The sequence below is a fragment of the Loxodonta africana genome, chromosome 7, assembly GCF_030014295.1.
Source record: "Loxodonta africana isolate mLoxAfr1 chromosome 7, mLoxAfr1.hap2, whole genome shotgun sequence".
In the NCBI taxonomy this organism is placed as follows: Eukaryota; Metazoa; Chordata; class Mammalia; order Proboscidea; family Elephantidae; genus Loxodonta; species Loxodonta africana.
Window position 1 is genome coordinate 30812651 of NC_087348.1, and position 23279 is coordinate 30835929.

Genomic DNA, 23279 nt, shown 5'->3' on the forward strand with positions numbered 1-23279 from the left:
AATCCTAAATGCGACACTCACAAAGGAAATGCTGACATATGGCAAAATTTGAGATCTAGACAGCCTATGTTTGTTGGATAAATGATTATTCTAATAATTTAAAGAGAGTACATTTTATCTTTAATAATTTTCCTAGGGGAAAATTAGATTGTGACAGTTATTATGTGTGGGAGATTTCTTAAGTTATTGAGATGACATTGAATTCACTGGCAGAGTTGGAATATCAGGGATTCCATATCTATTACCATTATTATAAATTAGTTTTTCAGTATGAAGAAATCTCTAAACTGAATAATGTATTTACCTTGTTCGGATAGGCTTAGTCCCAAAGTTCTCACCTAACAATCCCATGTCAAATTCAGGAGGGACTGTGATATTATTAATAGCGTCCCTGTGGAATCTTCTCAGAGGAGATGGCATGCAAAGAATACCTTGCCACAAATATAACAATAAGTATCTCTGTTTGATTGCTTACTTTTTGTTTGATTGTTACAGAAGTTAAATCTATTTTTTAAAAAACCCAAATCTATATTACTTTCACTCATATACCATACTGTTACAAGACTTTTGACAATTTTAGCATTTTGATGAAAAGAATACTTCATATTTTGAAGACTTTACCTATAAAACAGAGGTAATAATGATAACTACTTAAAAGTTAAAAAGACGTGGTGGTGCAATGGTTAGGTGTTAGGCTGCTAACTGAAAAGTTGGCAATTCAACTCACCCAGAGTCTCTGCAGGAGAAAGACCTGGCAATCTTATTCTGTAAAGATTACAGCCTAGAAAACCTTATGGGGCGGTTTTACTCAGTGTCTCGAGGTTGCTATGAGTTGGAATCAACTCAACAATATCTAACAACACACAAACATTATTAATAGAAAATAAAGATTGATAATTTATGTAAAACGATTAGCATACTGCTTGTATATTTGATAAACTTATTAAATGATTGTCATTACTACTGCAATAAAAATCTTAATGATAATAATGTGGTATGGTTTCGGATGGTAAAATTAAACATCGAGCTTCATCTATACAAAGTAATTCTTAAAATCACAAGGAATGATATTTACAATATCAACATAAAATATCAAATCTACTAGACAACACTGACCGTTGATTAAGCTTTATTATTTCTTAATCCAACAAAATTGCAAAACACAGGAGAGTATCCAGTTCAACAAAATGACCAGAGTCTACAGATAAATTTATATATCACATCTTTTCAAAAAATTGTAATATGTATTTAATTTGTGCAAGATAGTGTTCTAGGTCCTAAGAATACAATGATGAATCCAACAAATTTTTCTCCTCTTATAGAATTTCTATTCTAGTGGAAAGATTAGTAATAAATAAACAAGCATATAACAATACTATTAGATAGTGAGAAGCCCTTGTGACTATGGTGGAGAAGTGTTCCAGGAAGAGGAAATAGTAGATGCACAGACATTGAGGTTACAACACAATTGCCATGTTCTAGAAAATGCCAGAATGCCAATGTGGCTAGAGGGTAATAATCCAGGCAGAGAATTGCAGTGGGAAAAGAGAACACTTGTAAATGATAAAACAACTATCATTCTAGAGTCCTAATCCACAACTAATAGGGTCACTATGAGTTGGAATCAACTTGATAGCACACAACAACCAGTTGAATAAGCCTAGGCAAGTCATCAGAACTTTATGTTAGTTCCCCTGGCCATTCATTACCATCAATATGTTGACATATTTCTAACGGGGAACAACATATTGATCAGCAATGTTGTTTTCTGCACCAAGTAAGAGGAGTGTGAAATCAGTAAAATCCTTCCTTAATACTCTTCCACTGAAATGTCTTCAACTAGTAGACCGATATCAGTAAGAACAGAAGAAACTAACAAAAGACGCCCTTGACTAGTCAAACGGCTTTCTACGAATTGACTAGGCATCCAAAGGACTATCTTCTAAACCCCTCAACTTAGGGAAAAGAAATATGAGGCATCCTAGAGAAAAGCTTTCTTTGATTAGTTAAGTTAGCATTGTGACAAAGCTTTTAGTTGATACTTGGCATCATAACTTGTTTCCTTTATTTTAGGACAAAATTCCAGATGAATAGCCCTAGTTACAGAACGGGCAACTATAGTAGATGCTTTAGGAAACAGAGAGGTCACATAGACCTTTGGAATCTTATTTCTCAGAAATTCAGAAAAGCATAATTAAGTATGGAAACCCATGTTGTTGTTTTTTTTTGCATGTCATTGAGTCAATTCCAACTCCTAGCAGTGGTGTATGGCAGAGTAGAACTGTTCCATGAGGTTTCTTCAACAGTAATCTTTACAGAAGGAGATTTCCAGGTCTTTTCTCTCAGGGGGTGGCTGGTGGATTTGAACTGCAGACCTTTCAGTTAGCAGTCAAGTGCTTAACCATTGAGCCACCAGGGCTTCTTATGTAGAAACTCATAGACCCACTAAAAACAAGAAAGAGTATATTTTAGTATGAATCCACTTGTTGACAAATGTTAAAACACTGATATATTAATCTAATCTGATATTCCAAGGGGAAAACTCCTTAATTTACTACATTAAATTTGTTTATATGAGCAGCCAAGCTCTGTTCATTGGGCATGATCTTTATAGCATGATTGTTCATGCCATTATGCACTATAAATCTTGTGTGTGAGGAGATATGAGAGCTAGGAAACTGGTGTAGCAGGGCAGCCGTAGTCATAAATTGCATATAGACACTTACAGTGGTTGTTACAAATCTGAACGAGAAGCCCGTGAACTTACATTAAACAAAGTTACAGGTGAAATATATGCAAGATTCACTGTATGAAGTTTCTGAAGTCCTGTCTAAAAGACGGTGGTGTTGGCTTTCTGTGCCTTCCTACAGAAAGTCTTCTATCACTATTATATCTTTATTTAATTGCTTAACCTGCTACTATATTTTAAGAAACAAGAATTGCTAAATCAAATATAATTTCTAGAATACTTAAATTTAAATTCTTTGGTTCTTAATTGCACATAGGGTCAAACGGCCAGTTCAGGAACAGTACCCATGCCCCTAAGTTGGCTTTCTTGCTTGTTTTTTTTCCCTCTCTTAAGTATCCTACTGGAGTTATTGATTTAGTATATCAGTTCTAGACTACAAGTCATGGCATTTTACAACACAGCATAAGTAGAGAGAGGGCATTTGACCAAATGGACCAAATGCATTTGCCAGTCCAAAAAAAAAAAAAAGTCATTGTATATGCATAGAATAATTATATAATATCAGAAACTTATAGTTCGCATATATGTAATTCCCATCCTGATTACCATTCACAAAATAGAACCAGCCTGTGACCTCTAGGCATTGGCTACTTTTTCCTGTTTCAGTGAAAGTGTCACATTTATACACCATGAAAGCAGAAATGTAAGATTCTGTATTCCTCACAATTATATCTCAGGTCAGTGTTATGGTTAGAAATTATTTAACAGAAATATAAAGGGGAGATTTTAAATTCATAGCCAGTATATAAAAAACTTAAGTGCCCCTTTTTTTCTCCACACACTCAATCAACAATCTATTCCACAAGACAGTTCCTACCTGCTTTTCAAAGCCAAATTCAAAACCTAACACTGATATTCAATAACAACAAATGTATTTTTAAAGCAAACTAATAATAACATCTGAAGAGTTAGGGGAACCTTAGGGCAATATTATCATACTAAAGGTAGAAAAAAGATAAAATTTGGATAAAACTGTCCATCAGAAGTTCTTCAAAAACAGAATCACGTCTTCAAATCTACAGCCTTCCTTGGAATCCCAGTGGAGCTTGGATTGTAATTTTTCTGATAATTTTACTTGCATCATGCTCTCAGGATAAACCTTTTGGGACTGAAACACTGACAAAACCGTGCAGTCTGTTGCCACCCAGACCCATTCTAAGAAGAAATAGAAGCGTTCTCTACCCAGGTAGGTTAAAAGGCTATATTTCAAAATGGCAGACTTTGAGTCATTGGTGGGTTGAAAAAGAAAAAAAAAAAAAAAAAAGCTATAAGCTCAAGATAAGCAAGTTAAAAATGAAGTAGTGCAATATCATAGAGTAAAATTAAAACAGAGTATATTTTCTTAAATAAAGATAAGCAATGATATTTCATCTAATTTCAGTTTTGTGTATATTTATGTATTATGATATGGAAATAGTTCTTATTAGATTGAAGGAAATAAAAATCCCAGTTTATAATCTATGAGGAGGTTTGGAAAAATTAGGCTCTTGATGACCAGATTACTATCTAGGTCAAAACTCTCCATTCTACCTTTACAATAGCTAGAGATTTTACCCAGTACTAGTAGAGGGTACATTACACTGTGGTCATACATATATTACTAGTGATATTTCTCAAACAAAGCATATGCTTTAAGAATAAGGGGAATAAATATTAAAGCATTATTACAAAAATTCATCTTTAATTCCCCATTAACTACCATCTGAAGAGAATACATTAAGAAATGAATTTAAAAAAGCATGGTTTTGAACCATAAAATGTCTGTAGTCTGTCAGCAGAAGAGGTATGGAAACGTATATCACTATAAATGTAAGAAGAAATATAAACTAAGTATGTCTAAAGTGGTTCTAGAGCACAAACATGAAAGATGTCTCTACACGGGAAAAAAACAAACAGTTCTTTATAGAAGAGGTGATTTTTCAGTAGGATAAATTGGAGTTTTCCCTTCAATTGTCCAATTTTGTTGATGAGAATACAACTAGGACTGACACAGGCAAAAATTGATAAACATCAAAGGATGTGTTGCAATTAATGGATAGAGTCCAGTCATATTAACTGAACCAGTAGATGTCCATTGGGGTTTGGAGAGACTGGACTGGAATTGGGATTATAAGATATATTCAGGGACTAGATTGTGAAAAGTCACATATGCTTTTAAATATAATTCATACTTTCAGTATACCATAAAATAGTTTGTGTATACAAAATTTTAAAGACATTTGTGTTTTAGAAGTGGAGAAAAATAATTAAGAGGAAGAGACAAGAAAAATAGATAAAGTTGGAAAAACTTTCTTCCGTTCCAGGCTGGTCTATTGTTTGTTCTTTCACTGCTCTATCTTCAGCTTCTGAGTAGTGCTTGGAAATTACTAGGTCTCGAAATACACTATTAACTTAGGCAATGAGTGACTGAATAAACTACAAGAACGCCTAAGGAGGTAGCAGTTAAGTATACCAAGAGAAATTGTAAGGGTAGAACATGCACAGTCTTGGTCATAAATCAGAGTGGGTGATGATCTTAGAAGCTATTTATAGGTAAGTGTCTTATGCATTTATGCTAGTAAAAATGGTAATGTCTTATGGTGGTCTAGGCTGGAGTTTTTAAACTGTTCTGTAACTATGAGTAGATCATAAATTCGATGTATATGATCCTGACCAGCATTATTTGGATTAAATAGGATAAAACAGATTACAGTAGAACACTACAGAACATGCAAGATGAGTACATGCCAGGTATTGACAGTATTGTTTTGGATATGTTTATTAGTTTCATAACAAGTAGAATTTTTTTTTTTTTCTGTGGTTTTTGGCCAAATAATTTTGAGTCTGAAAGCAAGTAGTCTAAAGAAGAGTGTTGGTCTGAGTAGCCCTATAAACAAATTTTTTTTTATCTTAATTTTTCTATTTCCTTGTTCTCTTTTTCCTGAAAGTTGATTTTCATTTGTTTCACATGCAATTTAGACAGTTGAGATTCATGGGCTCCTCTGTCCTTATTTTCCTCAATTTGCATGTTGTTATCGTTACACATTAGATACCCATCTGTATTAGGGTTTCAGGAGGGAATACAACAATGTATTTAGGATACAATTAAGGTGAATTGTGGTATTTAGGATACAATTAAGGTGAATTAGTATTATTTGAAAGTTATAATTTACCACATAGTAGTTGTTCAATAAACATATTGAATGAAAAAAAAATCCCTGGTACGTAATTTCCTTGTTAAATTGAACAAGAATTGTAAGTACATAAGAGCTAATAGTAAATACTGACTAAAACCAAAAACCAAACCCTTTGCTATCAAGTCAATTCCGACTCATAATGACACGACAGGACAGAGTTGAACTGCCCCATAGGGATTCTAAGGCTGTAATCTTTACCTAAGCAGACTGCCACATCTTTCTCCCACAGAGTAGCTGCAGGGTTCGAACTGCTGACCTTTTGGTTAGCAGCTAAGTGCTTAACTATTGTGCGACCAAGCCAAAAACTTGTCGCCATCCAGTCACCACTCATAGCGACCCTATAGACAAAGTAGAACTGCTCCATAGGGTTTCCAAGGAGCGGCTTGTGGATTCAGACTGCCCACCTTTTGGTTAGAAGCCAAGTTCTTAACCACTGTTCCACCAGGGCTCCACTGTGTCTCCAGGGCTCCTTAAAATCTAAATAAATGTGAGGAAATACGCAATCTTATTTCACTTGCATAATAGGTATTGTTAGTGTAATTTCCAAATTATATAAAGAAATTTATTGAAGTTTTACTAACAAATATTTGTTCTCATTTTTCATGTGTAATGTTGAGAGAGAGAGAAGAAAAAACCAGAACTGGAGAAGGAGGAAGGAGAGGTAAAGATATGGCATTTGAAATTTGTGTGTTAATAGCAAAAACTCTAGTTCTATATTAGTTACACTTTCCTAAAATAAATTTTACGTGGATAATCAATAATTCAATTATGAAAATCAATTAAAAAGAATTAGAAAACAAAGAAAGACATTCAATTTAAAATACAGTAAGAAAATGAAAATCAGTACACAAAATATAATTCAAATATATATTTCTTTAGTAAATGCAAAAAAAGTTAAAAGTGGCAGGTTGATTCAAAGCTCTGAGAAAGCAGATACAAATTTTATGTTAAATTGTAATACACTTAAAAATTATTTTAGGATTTATTCTCGGCACTGTATCAAGCAAAACCTGGAAATAATCTGTGTGTCCAACAACAAAATAAATAGGGTATACTGAGAGCATAATGGTGATGTATTTGGACCCTTAGTCAGAAAGACATATATCTGAAACCCGCCTGTATTTTAGACCAGACTCCTAGTATGATAATCCCTATATAAGCAGCAAACTCTGTAAAAAATATTAAGGTACAAAAACACCATTTATAGAAATGGTAAAATAGATTTTTTTTTTTCTCTTATTCCTCATCCAGATGCCCTGGAGAGACACATGGCTCAGACGAATTGCACCCAGGTGACAGAGTTTATTCTTGTGGGTCTCACAGATCACCAGGAGTTGAAGATGCCCCTCTTTATGGTATTCTTATCCATCTACCTTTTCACAGTAGTAGGCAACCTGGGATTGATCCTAGTCATTAGAGCAGATGCAAGACTCAACACACCAATGTACTTCTTTCTTAGCCATCTGGCTTTTGTCGATTTCTGTTACACTTCTGTCATCACACCCAAAATGCTTGGAAATTTCTTGTACCAACAAAATGTCATCTCCTTCAATGCATGTGCTGCTCAGTTAGGCTGCTTCCTTACACTCATGGTATCAGAATGCTTGCTACTGGCCTCCATGGCCTATGATCGACACGTGGCCATTTGTAACCCTCTCCTGTATATGATCACAATGTCCCCAGGAACCTGCCTTCAGCTGGTAGCTGTCCCCTATAGCTATAGCTTCCTGATGGCCCTGTGTCATACCATCCTCACCTTTCGTCTCTCCTATTGCCATTCCAATATTATCAATCATTTCTACTGTGATGACATGCCTCTCCTCAGGCTGACTTGCTCAGACACTCACACCAAACAACTATGGATTTTGGTCTGTGCTGGTATTACGCTTATTTCCTCTTCACTGATCATCTTTGTCTCCTACATGTTCATCATTTCTGCCATCCTGAAGATGCGCTCAGCTGAGGGCAGGCGCAAAGCCTTCTCCACATGCAGTTCCCACATGTTGGCAGTAACCATATTCTATGGGACTCTGATCTTTATGTACCTACAACCAAGCTCAAAACATTCTCTTGATACAGACAAGATGGCCTCTGTCTTCTATACTGTAATCATTCCAATGTTGAACCCCTTGATCTACAGCCTCCGAAACAAGGATGTGAAAGATGCCCTAAAGAAAGTCATCATTAATAGAAACCAGGCACTTGTCTTCACGAGATTAAGAAAATAACTTAATAAAAGTGGGCTTTCCTTCATTACTTGCTTTTTTTTTTTTTTCCCACAATTAAGAAAACTAGTAGATTGCTTTGGTCTTGTTGATCAATAAAGATCTGTTCACTGCATAATGAAATCATTCTCTATTTTCTTTGTGAGTTTGACTTAGAGTTATATTTCCTGTGTAGAAGGTATAAGAATTAACATCAAATCTATCATTTCTCAAAAGTAAAAATATGTAAAAAAATAATTTACTGGTCTTCTCTGATGGCCACTCAAGGAGGTGCTGGCCCAGATAAACATGCAGACAACTTCAACATCCAGTTCAGGATTCTAAGAGTGCTAAAATAATATATTCAACATTGAAATCCAAGACACAAGTATAAACCAATGATTTCAATTCAGAATGACATTTCCCCCAGGGAATATTTGGCAATGTCTTGAAACAAGCTTGATTGTACAATAGTTTGATCCTATTGTTATCTAGAGGGTTGAGGCATGGGATGTTACTACATATCCTACAATGTACAGGAAAGCCCTCACACAAATAATGACCTAGTCCAAAATGACAATAGAGCAAAGGTTGGGAAATTCTGCCCTAAGTAATTATTTCCTTAACAATTGCTGTTGGGGGGAGGGTTCTATATATTTTTTTAGGTTGAAGCCAGTGATAGTGTCATTCAAGCAAGTCTTCTATATCCTCACTGATTTTGTTTACTTGTTCTATCTCTTATTAAGAGTGCTATATTAAAATACCCAGTTAACAATGTTGAATTACATCTTTCACTGTTCTTATATGTCACTTTTTATTTCATATATTTCGAGATGTTTTTGTCAGTTGTGCATGAATTCATAATCACTATACCTTATTTGGAAACCCTGATTTATATTTTGTCCTTAACATGTTGTCCATCCTCAGTTAAATACTTGTCTTCCTAAATTATTGGAAAAACAAGAACAAACACCACAGTTGGAAACAGAAAAATTGCCTTCCTGATTGCTCCCCGCCCCCGCAAAGTTTTTTGCAGTGTAGAGGATTATTTCCAGTTTCCTCTGAGACATATTATTTCTTATTAAGGACTGAAGCCTTGTTCTTCCTGTATACACTTGCTATGGCCAAAGGTAAGAAAACACCCGGGAGGGGTGCTCTTCCAATGAGTTCATCAAGGAACTTAAATAATAACAGACAGTAACAACCTAAATGAGGAAACCAATGCTTCATGATCGTTTCAAAGGGTAAGCCAAAGATGGAGTGTTATGCCTTACGATATCAGGAATAGATCCTTGGGGATATGGATATTCAGTCCTTTGAAAAGTAAGGGGTAAATATTTTTTGGAAGGTAATTCTTCTTATCTTTCTTTCAAAGACACATTAAAACCCCATCATTAAACAACAACAGCAACAAAAATATGATAAATTAAAACAATAAAGAAATAATTAGCATTTCAAAAATGAGGGATCATTAAGGCAATAATGTCATACTAAAGGCAGAGCTACAGATCTATGCTTCTTCAAAACCAGAGGAAGACATGAATTAATCTCCAACCTACCTTGGGCTCCCAGTGGAGTGTGGGATGTAATTTTTCTGATGATCTTACTTGCATCATGTTCTTAAAACCCTTTGGGACAAAGCTGCTAACAAAACTGAGGTATGTTGCCATGCAAACTCACTCGGAGAAGAAATAGGAGCACCCTCCACCTAGGCATGTCAGAAGACTATGCCAAAATTGGGGTGAAGATAAGCATTTGTAATAATGAGGTAAGATACAATCAATGTTTTTAATAAGGTAAAAACATAAAACTTCAGTGTACCCTAGTAATAATTCTGGGTATGTATATGATGGTGTCACTCTGAATATGTATATGTGTTTTATGTCATCTTATAAGATACATTTCTTACAGTGGGTCGTGGCCAAGAAATTCTGAAAGCCACTAATCTAGAGAAGGTTGCTGGTTTGAGGGGTCCTACCCAGAAGTGCTTAATTTTCTCTCTCTCTCTTTTTTTCTTTATTCTCTTTTTTCCTTAAAAGGACATTCATTTCTTCAAATGCAAATTAAAGCGCATGAGAGTTAAGATTTCCTAGATCTGTATTTTCCTCCATGCCAAATGTAGCAATCATTAGACATTAAAAATCCATCAGTGTATCGGAATTCCAGGATGAAGTTTAACACATGTATTTAGGATAAATTTAAAGTGAGTAGCAAGCTTTGAAAGTAACTGCTTACCACAAAGTAGCTTCTCAAGAAACATATTAAATTCAAGCAAAGCAAATAATCCATAACCTGAGACCTTTCTGAGATTACTTGAGCCAGAGTTGTAATATGCAAAAGCCATAAAAAAAACCCAGTGCTGTCAAGTCGATTCCGACTCATAGTGACCTATAGGACAGAGTAGAACTGCCCGATAGAGTTTCCAAGGAGCACCTGGTGGATTCTAACTGCCAACCTCAAAAGCCATTAGTTAATTTTAAAAAGAAAGTCAGGAAATATGAGTTCACATTTTATTTTTATAAAATGTATTCCAAGTTTAATTTCCAGAATGTACAAAATAATATATGTTTTTCTCAAAATTGTTTCTCCTGGGGCTGACACCCTGAATTTGGGCTTGTCACCTACTAGACAGTAGAGAATAAATTTCTCTTTGTTGAAGCCATCCACTTGTGGGATTTCTGTCAAAGCATCACTAGATGACTAAAGATAATGACCATGGTAGTTCAGAATATCTGGAACATGAAGGCTATATAAAGATTTTTGCAAGAGATGAGGTACAGGAAGCAGATTTCTAAGAGGTGTATGCCAGTCACATTAAAGAACTTGTTTATCCTAAGGGCACAGATAAGGCATTGAAGGACTTTGTCAGGAGAATAACAGGATGGAGTTTGTGTCTATAAAATTAAGATAGACCATAGTGTAGGGAATAGAGAAAAGTAGGAAAGACTGAAAGCAAGAATACAAGTTAGGTGTCAGTCCCAATAAACCAGAAAAAAATGTCCTTGGGCTTGGATCAAGCAAATGATAAAAGTGACTAGATTTGAATATTACATAAAACATAAAATTGTAAGGAACTGGGGATAAATTGGGTGTGGCACAAAAAAACAGGAATACGTCAAAAGATAACTAGACTCTGATTTGGAAAACAAAATGGATAATGGCATCATTCACTGAAATAAAAAAATCCATGCTCCAGGTCTTGAATATTAGGGCTAATGTACAGAGATGTAAAGTCCTTTGTTTACGTGACACTTTTAATGAACATCTAGAATATCTAAGTGGTAATTTTCAGGAAGGGGGCCTTGGTGGCAAAATGGTTAAGGGATTGGTTGCTAACCAAAATTTGGTGGTTTGAACCCACATAGTCACCCCATAAGAGAAAGACCTGGTGATCTACTTCCATAAAGATTACAGCCTAGAAAACCCCTTGAGGCAGTTCTACTCTGTCACATGGGGTTGCTATGAGTCAAAATCAACTTGCTGTCACCTAAAAACAATTTTCAGGAGGAATTTTTATATATGGGGTTGGAGAAGAGAAAACAAATTTTTCAATAGTAATAGATAGAAATTATGTCCCTGTGTGGCACAATCAATTTACAATCAGTTACTAACCTAAACTTTAGAGGCTCAAACCCGACCAATCGTGCCATGGAGGAAAGGTATGGTGATCAGCTTCTATAAAGATGAGAGCTAAGAAAAGCCTATGGAGCAGTTCTACTCTGTAACACATGGGGTAGCCATGAATAAAAATCAACTCAAAGGAAAACAGGCTTGGTTTGGTTTAATAGATGCATGATAGATAGACAGGCAGACAGAGAGACAGAAAGATAAATAAACAGGTATACATCTTCAGCATATAGGTGCCTACTGAGGACAGTGGGTTGAATAAAATCAAGAAAGTATGAAAAGGTAAGGGCAGAGGAGATTTGGATAAAAACTGAAAAGCTTATCCTCAAAAGCACAGGCAATGGAAATACAACTTCTAAGTTAGAGAAACAAGGAAATGGTAAATGAACTCAGAGACTGCTTTGCTCTGGAAACAAAAGATATACTCAACAGAGGCTAATAATGCTACAGAGCTGCCGAAGGGAGGGGGAAGAAAAAAAAAAAAAAAAAAACCTTCATTGAATTTGGGAGTAGGGAAGCTGATAGTGAACTTGTTGAGAAAATTTCAGTGGAATGATGGAAAAGGAAGGTGAATTACACTGGATTGAGTTATAAGTGTAATTCACATGCTCCAAGACATTTAATTGAGAAGTGGTAAACGGGAGACAAAAGATAAAAGAGTAACTTAGATAAAGGTTCTGGGTAGATGGTAGTCAAAGGGTAAGGGGAGGGGGTGTTTTTGTTTTTCTTTTATCTGTCTTACAGATCTGGAGCCCTGGTGTCACAGTGGTTAAGAGCTCGGCTTCGAACCAAAAGAACAGTGGTTCGAATTCACCAACTGCTCCTTGGAAACCCTATGGAGCAGTTCTAATCTGTTCTATAGGGCCACTGTGAATTGGAATTGACTCAGCCCCAAAGGTTTGCGAAGTAACTGAGACAATGTGGTAACAAAGAAAAGCCAAGTGAACTTATCCTCTGCTCTCAATGGGAGTGATTTCAATTCTGCAAGTTTTCAAAATTCAGAACCCAGTTTAGGTTTGTGGACATGGTCTGTGGAATTTAGTTTTTTAAACTCTTTCCAAATGCTGTACACTTTGGATCATATACATGCTTAAAGATACCAAAACCAAACCCACTGCAGTCGAGTCAATTCCAATGCATTGCAACCCTATAGGAGAGAGTAGAACTGCCCCATAGAGTTTCCAAGTAGTGCCCGAAAGACTCAAACTGACTACCTTTTGGTTGGCAGCTGGAGCTTTTAACCAGCACATCACCAGTGTTTCCTGCTTAAATTTACAGGGTAAAATAATTTGTCTTCATGGTCTAAAGCTGTTTATAATCTGGAAAATAGTTTACTACTGTGTATTTTGTAAAAGAGAAAAATACAGAAAATTAACAATCCTATTTTTCCTTAATATTAGTATCATAAGTTTATTAAAGGAAAAAGAAATGGAAGTAAGCAAAAAAAAAAAAAAAAAAAGTTTAAAAATTATACCAAACTGGATACCTAAAGATAAATAGTTTTAATATTTTGGTTTTGACTTGTCAAATTACATTTTCCACACTCATTCCTGATAATTCATAATTTATTTATTAATTGATATATTCAATCCATAACTTTATTAAATCAACTCAAAATATAAGAAATCATTTTGATATGTTCTGATAACCACTAACATTTTTAATGCTGCAACTTTTATTTTCCCTATATTTAAAGAAAATACAACATAGATTTTGCTATTTTATTGATTGTAAATTTTAATTGAAATTATCTTTCCTATTTTGCAATTTCCCAGTGGATTGGAATTTCTGCCTGGACCAAATCTATTCACACTGACAGCAGGAGTAATAGCCAAATATAACAGAATTCTCCTTCAACCGAATTTAAAGTAATGTCCTGGTGAGCCATGACCATCTTCCCATATGTAGATTGATCACTTCCTACAGAACCAAGTTTATTCAGACCCTGTGCTCTGAGGGGTTTCCTTTAGAAGAAATTGTATATCTATTTCATGGCCAAAGGCAATTATTCAGCAGTAACTGAGTTCATCCTCTTGGGACTCGCAGACAATCCAGAGCTTCAAGTCATTCTCTTTAGTGTCTTCCTAGGGATTTACTTAGTTACTGCTGTGGGTAATCTTGGTTTGATTGTGATAATTCAAATCAGTCCTCAGCTTCAGACACCCATGTATTTTTTTCTCTGTCATCTGGCTTTTGTTGATTTTTATGGTACCTCCTCTATCACCCCAAACACCCTGGTGAACTTTGTGCGTGAAATTAAAAGTATGTCATTTTATGCATGTGCAACTCAGGTGTGTTGTTTTATCACGTTCTCAGTTTGGGAATTATTACTGCTGTCTATCATGGCATATGATCGGTATGTGGCCATCTGCAACCCTTTACTCTATGTAGTTCTCATGCCAAGGAAACTCTGCATTCAAATGGCCACTAGCACATATATTTATGGATTCACTGTGGGAGTTGTACAGGCAGTGGCTACATTCCACATGTCTTTCTGTGACTCTAATGTGATCAACCAGTTCTACTGTGATGATGTTCCATTGATTGCTCTAGCTTGTTCTGATACACGTGTCAAAGAGCTGATGCTGTTAATTATTGCTGGATTCAATGTGTTTTGCTCCCTTATCATTGTTCTCATCTCGTATGTCTTCATTCTCTTTGCCATCCTGAGGATCCACTCTGCTGAAGGAAGACAGAAAGCCTTCTCTACCTGTGCTTCTCATCTATTTTCTATTACTATGTACTATGGAACCTTAATGTTCATGTACCTACAGCCCAAGTCAAGCCATTCACTGGATAAAGACAAATTTGCCTCAGTGTTCTATGTAGTGGTGATCCCCATGTTAAACCCACTGATCTATAGTTTGAGGAATCAGGAGGTAAAAAATGCCCTGAAGAGAATTATTGAAAAAATGTATTTTAATGATCAATAGTGAGATAAAAGTTGTCACTAAAAAAAAAAAAAAAAATGGCAGATACAGAGTTAGGAGATTCTTGAGTCAAGGCTTGCACAATGGTACAGCGCTAATAAGTACAGGGACCCTTGTCCTCTGGGACTCAGCTTCCTAAAGTCTAGTTCCTTGCAAATAAGTATTTTTCTCGTCCTTTATTTTACCTTTTTTGGTTTACACATAGTAGGCATTTCGTAAATGTTTGTTTAGTTGTTGGAGCCTAAAATGGAGAAAAAAATGTCAGCGCTCTTTGACCATCAGATGTTTCAACAATACAGATAAGCATTGAGTGTCTTGAAATAATGAATTTATCTTATTTCACTACGATTAGCCAACCACTTTACATTAAGATCAATTTATGTGTGGTCATCTTAAACTTTTATTACTGTAAAATGTATTTCTTTTGAAGCAATATTGTGTGGATTACTATAACAATGAATGTGGCAGTCTTTAGGCCAATGGAAGGTTTTATTCTCTCGAGCACTGTAGTTAGGGAAGGCAAATCCATATACAAATATGTATTGATTTGGTACACTGGTGGCTTCCTAGTGATTTACAGACAGTGGAAATTAGCCCTGGAGAATTGGTTAAAGTACTAGGAGTAACAGAACATGGCATTCTAGGAAAAAGAAGAGAAGGTGATTTCAATCTAAAAGGTAGATCCTCTAATCTTCCTCGCTGTTGCAAAACTCTCTACTGTAGCTACTCTTTAGTAGTTAAAAATTTAAATCAGCTTGCCTTGTGCCCATTTCTCTTTCCCAAATTCCATGTCTTGCAGTCGTGTTACTCCAAGAACCCTAACCAACTGTCCAGGCCTATTTACCATTGTTTTGAGTCAGTGTGTATCCATGCCTCAGGCCACAAGTTCTCCAGCTGAAGTGGGCAGTTAAATGCTCAACCACTGGGACTTTACATCTAAGTGGAGATGGGATGAGACATCAGTTTATGTCTAACTAGTTCTTACATAATGTAACAACCATCTGTGGATTAGATCCAAATACTAACCCCATCAGTTGGTTGTAGGGAATCTCTAACCCACGCAACCATGGAGTAGATCGACAGAAAGAACTTTATACAACAAACAACACTTGAGAGATAGATGATATAAAAATATCTTTCTAAAACAATTAATGAGCAGATTCTCAGGTCCATAGAGCTGTGTATATGCTGACAAGCATCTTTCAATCTTCCTTGGAATTCTCACATCTCTGTGGAAAATTACAATTAGTGCAACCATTACACACTAATTAGAAATAAAAGACTTCTGTAGAATTTCTGTGCAAGGTATTCTTGTTGTGGCTGTTAAACCCATGATATCAAAAAAGAAAAACCAAACCTGTTGCCATTGAGTCAATTCCAACTCATAGTGACCCTTGCAGGACAGAGCAGAGCTGTCCCACAGGGTTTCCAAGGCTGTCATCCTTACAGAAGCAGAGTGCCACACCTTTCTCCCATGGAGAGGATGGTGGGTTTGAATCAAAGACCTTAAGGTAGCAGTAGAGCACTAAACAGCTGTGTCGCACAGAATGATATTATTAAGAAACAGAAGAATAATGTTTCTTGGACAAAATATTCACATTAAATAAGATTGATTGTGTGTGTGTTTGTATAAAAATAACGGGCTGATTATGATTTTTCAATCAGTTCATCTTCCTGTTTATTCTACACAGACAGGTATGTGTGAAACGGGAATGAACAGACTTCACTAGAGGGTTTGATGTGTATATTCTTAAATGTTTTCCAGCACAGTGCTAGACATAAAATGAGTTATTTCTCAGTTATCATCCTTTGTGAAAGAATTTTCAGGCATAATTCTCTGTGACTGAACTATATACACCAGTAGGCCAATAAGAAATTCATGCCAATTGATAAATGTCAACATAATTGAGTTTCTCACCTAGAGTTGAATCTTTGGTACAATTCAAATCATTACTTAGCAGTAGATTAATCTCCTTTGATCTAATGAATATTATGGCCACTTATTGAAATTCATAAGTTTAAGAAGACCAATATTAAAGCATAAAAATATAAATCAAGTATAATTAAACACCTTCCATGTTGTTTTCCAAAACATTAGAATGATCTTTGTTAAGTAATTATTCTTTATTAGCAAGGTGATCTATTTCAAGTTGTTGTTCCTTGTCTGTGAGGCAAAATGGATCCCAAAAGACCAGCCATAACATAATTTGTTATGCTCGTGACTCATCATTACACTGTTTCATAAATTTTAAAGAATGATGTAATACAAGGAAAAGGCTCTAGAGGGACTACAAATGATCAAAATGTACTGACAATACTTAAGTAATCACAAGTGTTGTTGGCATCCCCAGAGCTGGCTTCAAGATTGATTGAATTCTTTTTGGTTTTGTCATAGATTACTCAAAGACGGCCATGAAGTAGAGAAAAATATTCAAGGTAATTAAGGTAATAAAAAAGGGTTTGGAGTAACCCAAACTTTGGATTTGTTTGTTCTGTTGCTCTACAGATACATTTGGAGTATCTACCAGTTGCTAAGTCCTGCTGGGAACTGGAGATAAAACTGAGAGAAATACAGAACTGTTTTGGCTTACCAAGAATTTGAAATTTTAAGTAGGTTCCAGACAAATTAACAGGTGGGTGAATAGTTCAGAGCTGCACTTGAGAGATAATAAAAAGGCTACAGAAGAAAGTGAAATTTCATCTGGAATTGGAAGGAGAAGTTGAAAGAAAATAGCCAGACAGAGAGGTGAAGATAAAGAAAGGAGTATTCCGGCAAAACTATGTACAAAATGTGTGGTCACATCTGAGAAACTGAGGCAACATGGCTGAGGCATGGAGATTACATGAGGGATGCCACAAGAGATAAGACTAGTCTGCAAAGCAAGGGTTTGTTTATCAAAGGTTGATTTAGCCACCTTAACGGCTTTGAACTTTATCTAAGGTCAGCTGGAGAACAAGCTAAGATTTGCAAGTTAGGAAGAACTCTTGGGCTACTATATGCACAGAGAGGGTTGGAAACTAGACGCCTGGATAAGTTAGAGAGTAATATTTAGGCTTTTCCTGCAGGAGAGGTATGATAGAAGTCTAAATAAAGAAAAGAATATATAATATAGAGAATACGAGAGAGATTGGATTTGAAAAAAATGGATTGAACAGAAGTGTTCAATAATTATTTGTTGGGTGGGAAAGAGTTATATGGAATGCTTTCTTGGTTTCTCACAGATTGAATGGCTGGAAGATACACCATTAATGGAGTTAGAAAATATATGCTCTAAAGCATATAGTGGGGTGGGGTGATTTTTGAATCTCTGGTTTTACTTTTGAACATGTTTAATTTAGGCACCTCAGATATATCTAAACAGCATTATCTGGAAAGCTGTTGGATACATGTACCTGGAGCTTAGAGAAAAATCTGTTTTAGATATTTAGATTTGTGCATCATCAGTACATAAATGACAATTATCTTCATATCATTAAATGAGATCTCTCAACAAGAATGCTCAAAAAGGAAATGAGTTGGCCTAAGGTAAAACTGTAAGAGGGTCATTTAAAGTATAGACAAAGGATACATAGTCATCGGGGGAGAGTAAAAATGGACAAAAAGATGGGAAAATCCAGAGATTCTGGTGACTTGGAAGTCAAAAAAGAATGTTTTTCAGGATAAAAGGAAATGCCAGTGGTGTTCAATGCTACAGAGAAGTCAAATATGAAGGTTTCGCTGGATTGGGAATGAGGAGAGTGTTGGTGTACTTGATGAAAGTAGTTTCAATGCAATGCTGAGAAAAGACATGACAATAATACAATAGGTCGAGATACGAATGTGAGAAAGGATGTAAGTGTGGGTGACTTTTCTATGGCGTTTGGTAATGAAGGAATAGAGAGAGTAGAAGACTTGGAGGGGTTTCTTAGGTAAAGGGAGAAGAATAGTGATGAAGGATCCCCGGTGGGGTTTTAACTATATACTTCATTTATAGTTCAATGTGAATGACTGAATAAATTAGCAGAAGGAGAAGATATGGAATACAAAGAAATATGTGATCAAAATATGAGTTTAGGTATTAGAAATAGTGGTGTGCCTGACCCCAAACCATGGTATTTTCAGTTGCCTCATATGCACGTGAAAGTTGGGCAATAAATGAGGAAAACAGAAGAAGAATTGATGCTTTTCAATTATGGTGTTGGCTAAGAATATTGAATATGTCATGGACTGCCAGAAGCATGAACACACCTGTTTTGAATGAAGTACAGCCAGGATGCTCCTTAGAAGCAAGGTTAGAGAGACTTTGCCTTATACACTTTCAACATGTTGTTATGAAGGACCTGTCACTCAAGAAAGGCATCATGTTTGGTAAAGTAGAGGGTCAGTGAAAAAGAGGAAGACTCTCAACAGGATGAACTGACACAGTGGCTGCAACACTGGGTCCAAATACAGCAATGATTGTGAAGATGGCACAGGGTCAGGCAGTGTTTCTTTCGGTTGTTTTTAGAGTCACTGTGACTGACTGGACAGAATCTAACAACAACATTAGAAATAGAACTAACCCCTCTAAAAAAAAAAAAAAGAAAAGTGCAGAAAGGATAGATTGGAAGCAGGTAGGTTTGTGCAACTCTTTAAAGAAATTAAAATTACTTTTATTTTATTACTTTAAATTCCTCTCTTTGGTGTCATGGATTGAATTGTGTCCCCCCAAAATATGTGTCTTATAGGTTAGGGCACGATTCTCAGTATTGTGTGGTAGTCTTTTATTTTGTGATCTTCCTGTGTGTTATAAATCATAATCTCCGCCTGTGGTTAAAGAAGATTATGGTGGGGAAAAACACCCTTACTCAGGTCACAATGTAAAGGGAGTTTCCCTGGGGTGTGGCCTGCACCACCTTTTATCTTACAAGAGATAAAAGGAAATGGAAATAAGCAGGGGAATGACTTCCTACCATCAAGAAAGCAGTGCCTGGAGCAGAGCGCATCATTTGGAGCTAGGGTCCCTGCTCAGAGAAGCTCCTACCTAGTCTTGGGGAAGGTTGATAAGAAGGCTGATAGAGAGAGAGAAAGCCTTTCCCTGGAGCTGAAGCCCTAATTTGGACTTTTAACCTACTTTATTGTGAGGAAATAAACTTTTCTTTGTTAAATCCATCCATTTGTGGTATTTCTGTTACAGCAGCACTAGAGGACTAAGACTTCTGTTGGAATTGTTGGTATGTACTGAGAGTAAGGGGGGTGGTATAGAAAAGTATGAAGAAATTCAAAGGGTATGTGATAATAGGTACATGTAGACTAATACACAGAAAGTCAATTTAAGAAAAAGGCCAATCTCCTGGACAAAAGTAAGTGGCTATTTTCAATATAAGTTTGTAATTGCTTACTTTTGCCTGGTTGCTGTTCTTGTTACCTCAGACACAATTGTGAAGAGAACATTTCAAAATACCCAGATTTTGATGTATCTGGAGAGAAATAAGACCAGGATGTTTGGGATGTTGACAAGAATAATTGTAGTAATAATCATGAAGTCTAAGGTGGGCAGGGGAAGAATTAAATAAAGGAGGTAACAAAAGAGAAATAATTAGTGGAAAACAGTGTTGTCAGTGGCATCTTGGTGTGAGAATTTGTTTTGTCATTTCTGAGATGTTAAAGGGAAGGGCAAATGTTTGTGATCTTAAGGTAATGTTTTAATTTTGGATTCGTAGTAGTCAATCAATTTCCAGATAAAACAAGATCCAAGATGGAGCCATGAGAGTTGGAAGTTCAAGCGTATTGGTGTTGGAGACATTGACATCAAGATTTTGAGAACTGTAGAAGCATTGTATTAAATGTGTGGTCTGTGTTGGCACTGATGTCAGCTTTATGGAAAAGAGACACAATGATCTTGGTGCCAAAATCTTCAATAAATAAGGAGTGACCTGGGCATAAATAAGTGACAACAATGAAGACAGGTATAAACTTCAAAGCATCAGAAGAGTTTACTCAATGCAAGATGATGAATCATATCTTATCTCGAGCAAATGTGAAATCTGTGGAGAGTTACAAATTGAGCAGCCTGCAGAGAGGTGGCCTGGAGAGAAGCAGGTCTTCAAGTGGGAGCCAAGTTTTAGTTTAAGCAAGGGTGGGTAAAATGATTAAAGATGTTGGAGAGAACAAAATAAAAATGATACTAAATTTATGGTCCAGAGATCAAGAGTATTCAAAATTTTATCTCTGATCTTTCATATTAACTCTTTGGGAATCAATTTTTGGAATTTATTTCCTTTTAATTACATTTTTTCAATTTATTACACTTTTATTTAAGGTATTCTCATAACTTTAAAACATATTTTGACATCTGTGTTCAAAAAACTCTATTTCCTTCTATTAAAATTAGATTACTTTAACAATTCTTCACATAATTTAATATTTTGAAATTTCTGCCTAGAATACATGCCTTTATTCTGAATGCAGAACTAGCCTGAAGTTTCTCCTGGTGGGTCAGAGCCACCTTCTAACATCTGTTTGATGATTGCCTGCAGACCCAAATTATTTGCAACTGTGATCTGGAGGGATTTATTGTGATTTTTCCATGGCCAAAGGCAACCATTCAGAGGTGACTCAATTCATCCTTTTGGGACTCACAGATAACCCAGACCTTCAAGTCATTCTCTTTAGCGTCTTCCTAGTGATCTACTTAATTAGTGTCCTGGGTAATCTTGGTTTGATTGTGCTAATCCAAATCAGCCCTCAGCTTCACACACCCATGTATTTTTTTCTCATACACCTGGCTTTTGTTGATTTTTCTTTTACTTCATCTGTCACCCCAAACACCTTAGTGAACTTTTTGTGTGAAGTTAAAAGTATAACATTTTATGCATGTGCCACTCAGGTGTGTTGCTTTATCACGTTTGTAGTTTGTGAAGTCTACTTGCTCTCAATCATGGCATATGATCGGTATGTTGCCATCTGCAACCCTTTACTCTATGTCGTTCTCATGCCTAGGAAACTTTGTATTCAGCTGGTTGCTAGCACATATGTTTATGGTTTTACTGTGGGTCTTGTACAGACAGTGATGACATTCTGTTTGTCTTTTTGTGACTCCAGTATGGTCAACCACTTCTACTGTGACGATGTCCCTTTGGTTGCTTTGGCCTGCTCTGACACTCAAGTCAAAGAGCTGATGTTATTAATCCTTGCTGGGTTCAATACACTTTTCTCTCTACTGATTGTGTTAATTTCCTATGGCTTCATTGTCCTAGCCATCCTTAGGATCCACTCTGTTGAAGGAAGACAGAAAGCCTTTTCTACCTGTGTGTCCCACCTGACCTCCATCACAATATTTTATGGGACCCTTATTTTTATGTACCTCCAGCCCAAGTCAAGCCATTCTCTGAACACAGATAAATTTGCCTCGGTGTTTTATGTAGTGGTGATTCCCATGCTAAACCCACTGATCTATAGCTTGAGAAACCAGGAGGTAAAAAATGCGCTGAAGAGAAATATGGAAAAGTTGTGTTTGGCTATCAGATAAATGAAGAACCATAGGGCAGGGATCAGGAAACTTTGAGTTATGGCTTTTCTAGTGTCACAGTGTTGGTAAATGACAAAGCCAATTCCATTACTTCAAATGTTCAGACTCACATTTCTGAGGTATACCTCTGTAGACTCTAGGGGAGTGAGATCCACTGTTTATTCCCAGTGACTTTTCACATGAAATACATTTTATAAATTTTATTTGGGTTGTTGAAAGAAGAGAGAAAGAGAGGGAGGGAAGGGGGCAAAGAGAGAGAAATCCGTCTTGGCCGTGAAATCCTTCATCAATAGAGAATTGGGAAATATTTATTTTACCTGAAATCCATGTGAAATTGAGAAATTCAAGTTACAGTAAAGTAGGTGAATATCTGGTATCTTATATTGAAAATCTGCTGCGTAGATTATCTAGAAAACATGCCAAAGTTTAATAGCAGGAATTTCGAGTTTGAGCACTCTGCATAGTTTCCCTAACCCTCCACTGTCTCCGCACCTGGCTGGGAAGGGCAGCACTAGCAGAGCTAACCTGTCATTGAGCATTTCGTTGCATTGACCCTGTACCCGTCTAGATTGCTGAGCAACTTCAAACCGCTGTAATTCAGCCGCCTGTTATATGTGAGGGTGTGGTTAGGCTTATTGTATACAAGCGTGTGGTTAGAACTTGGATTCTTCATTCAAACATTTTGGCTGACAATTTTCGCTTTACCAATTAATGTGATGAGAAAGTTAGTTCACATTTCTGTATCTCAACTGCCTCATCTGCAAAAGGCAGTAAGAGCTCCTTTCTCTTAGACTGATTGTGAGTAGAACTGCACCACAGAGTTTCGAAGAAGCCCTTCCAGGATTCGAATTGCTGGCCCTTTGGTTAGCAGCTGAGCTCTTAACTACTGTGCCACTAGTTCTCTGATTGTGAGAAGTAGATCAGGCTATAGATTTGAAGGACATTGCACAGTTCCTAACACATAGAAGCAATTCATAAATGTTGAGTATTTCATTTAATTATTAACATTATAATTGCATAGATGTTTCCTTTGATTTGGTCTTAGAAAATGCAGTAGACATTTTGAAAATGGTTGTCCACATGATAAATTTCATTTTGTTGTT

General features: G+C 36.1%; 3 protein-coding genes across 3 annotated transcripts; all 3 read left to right on the forward strand.

Moving 5' to 3' along the window:
- The first annotated feature begins 7059 nt into the window (after positions 1–7059).
- LOC135231915 (olfactory receptor 8U8) lies at positions 7060–8156 on the forward strand. The gene has a single exon (XM_064289131.1). It carries the CDS (start codon positions 7194–7196, stop codon positions 8151–8153), a length of 960 nt encoding a protein of 319 aa, XP_064145201.1. The 5' UTR covers positions 7060–7193; the 3' UTR covers positions 8154–8156.
- Positions 8157–13431: 5275 nt separating this feature from the next.
- Positions 13432–14948, forward strand: LOC104845396 (olfactory receptor 5AL1-like). The gene has a single exon (XM_010602286.3). The coding sequence runs from the start codon at positions 13748–13750 to the stop codon at positions 14687–14689; it is 942 nt and encodes a 313-aa protein (XP_010600588.2). The 5' UTR covers positions 13432–13747; the 3' UTR covers positions 14690–14948.
- Positions 14949–19680: 4732 nt separating this feature from the next.
- LOC100666892 (olfactory receptor 5AL1-like) lies at positions 19681–22672 on the forward strand. The gene has a single exon (XM_003422858.3). The coding sequence runs from the start codon at positions 21235–21237 to the stop codon at positions 22174–22176; it is 942 nt and encodes a 313-aa protein (XP_003422906.2). The 5' UTR covers positions 19681–21234; the 3' UTR covers positions 22177–22672.
- Positions 22673–23279: the final 607 nt, after the last annotated feature.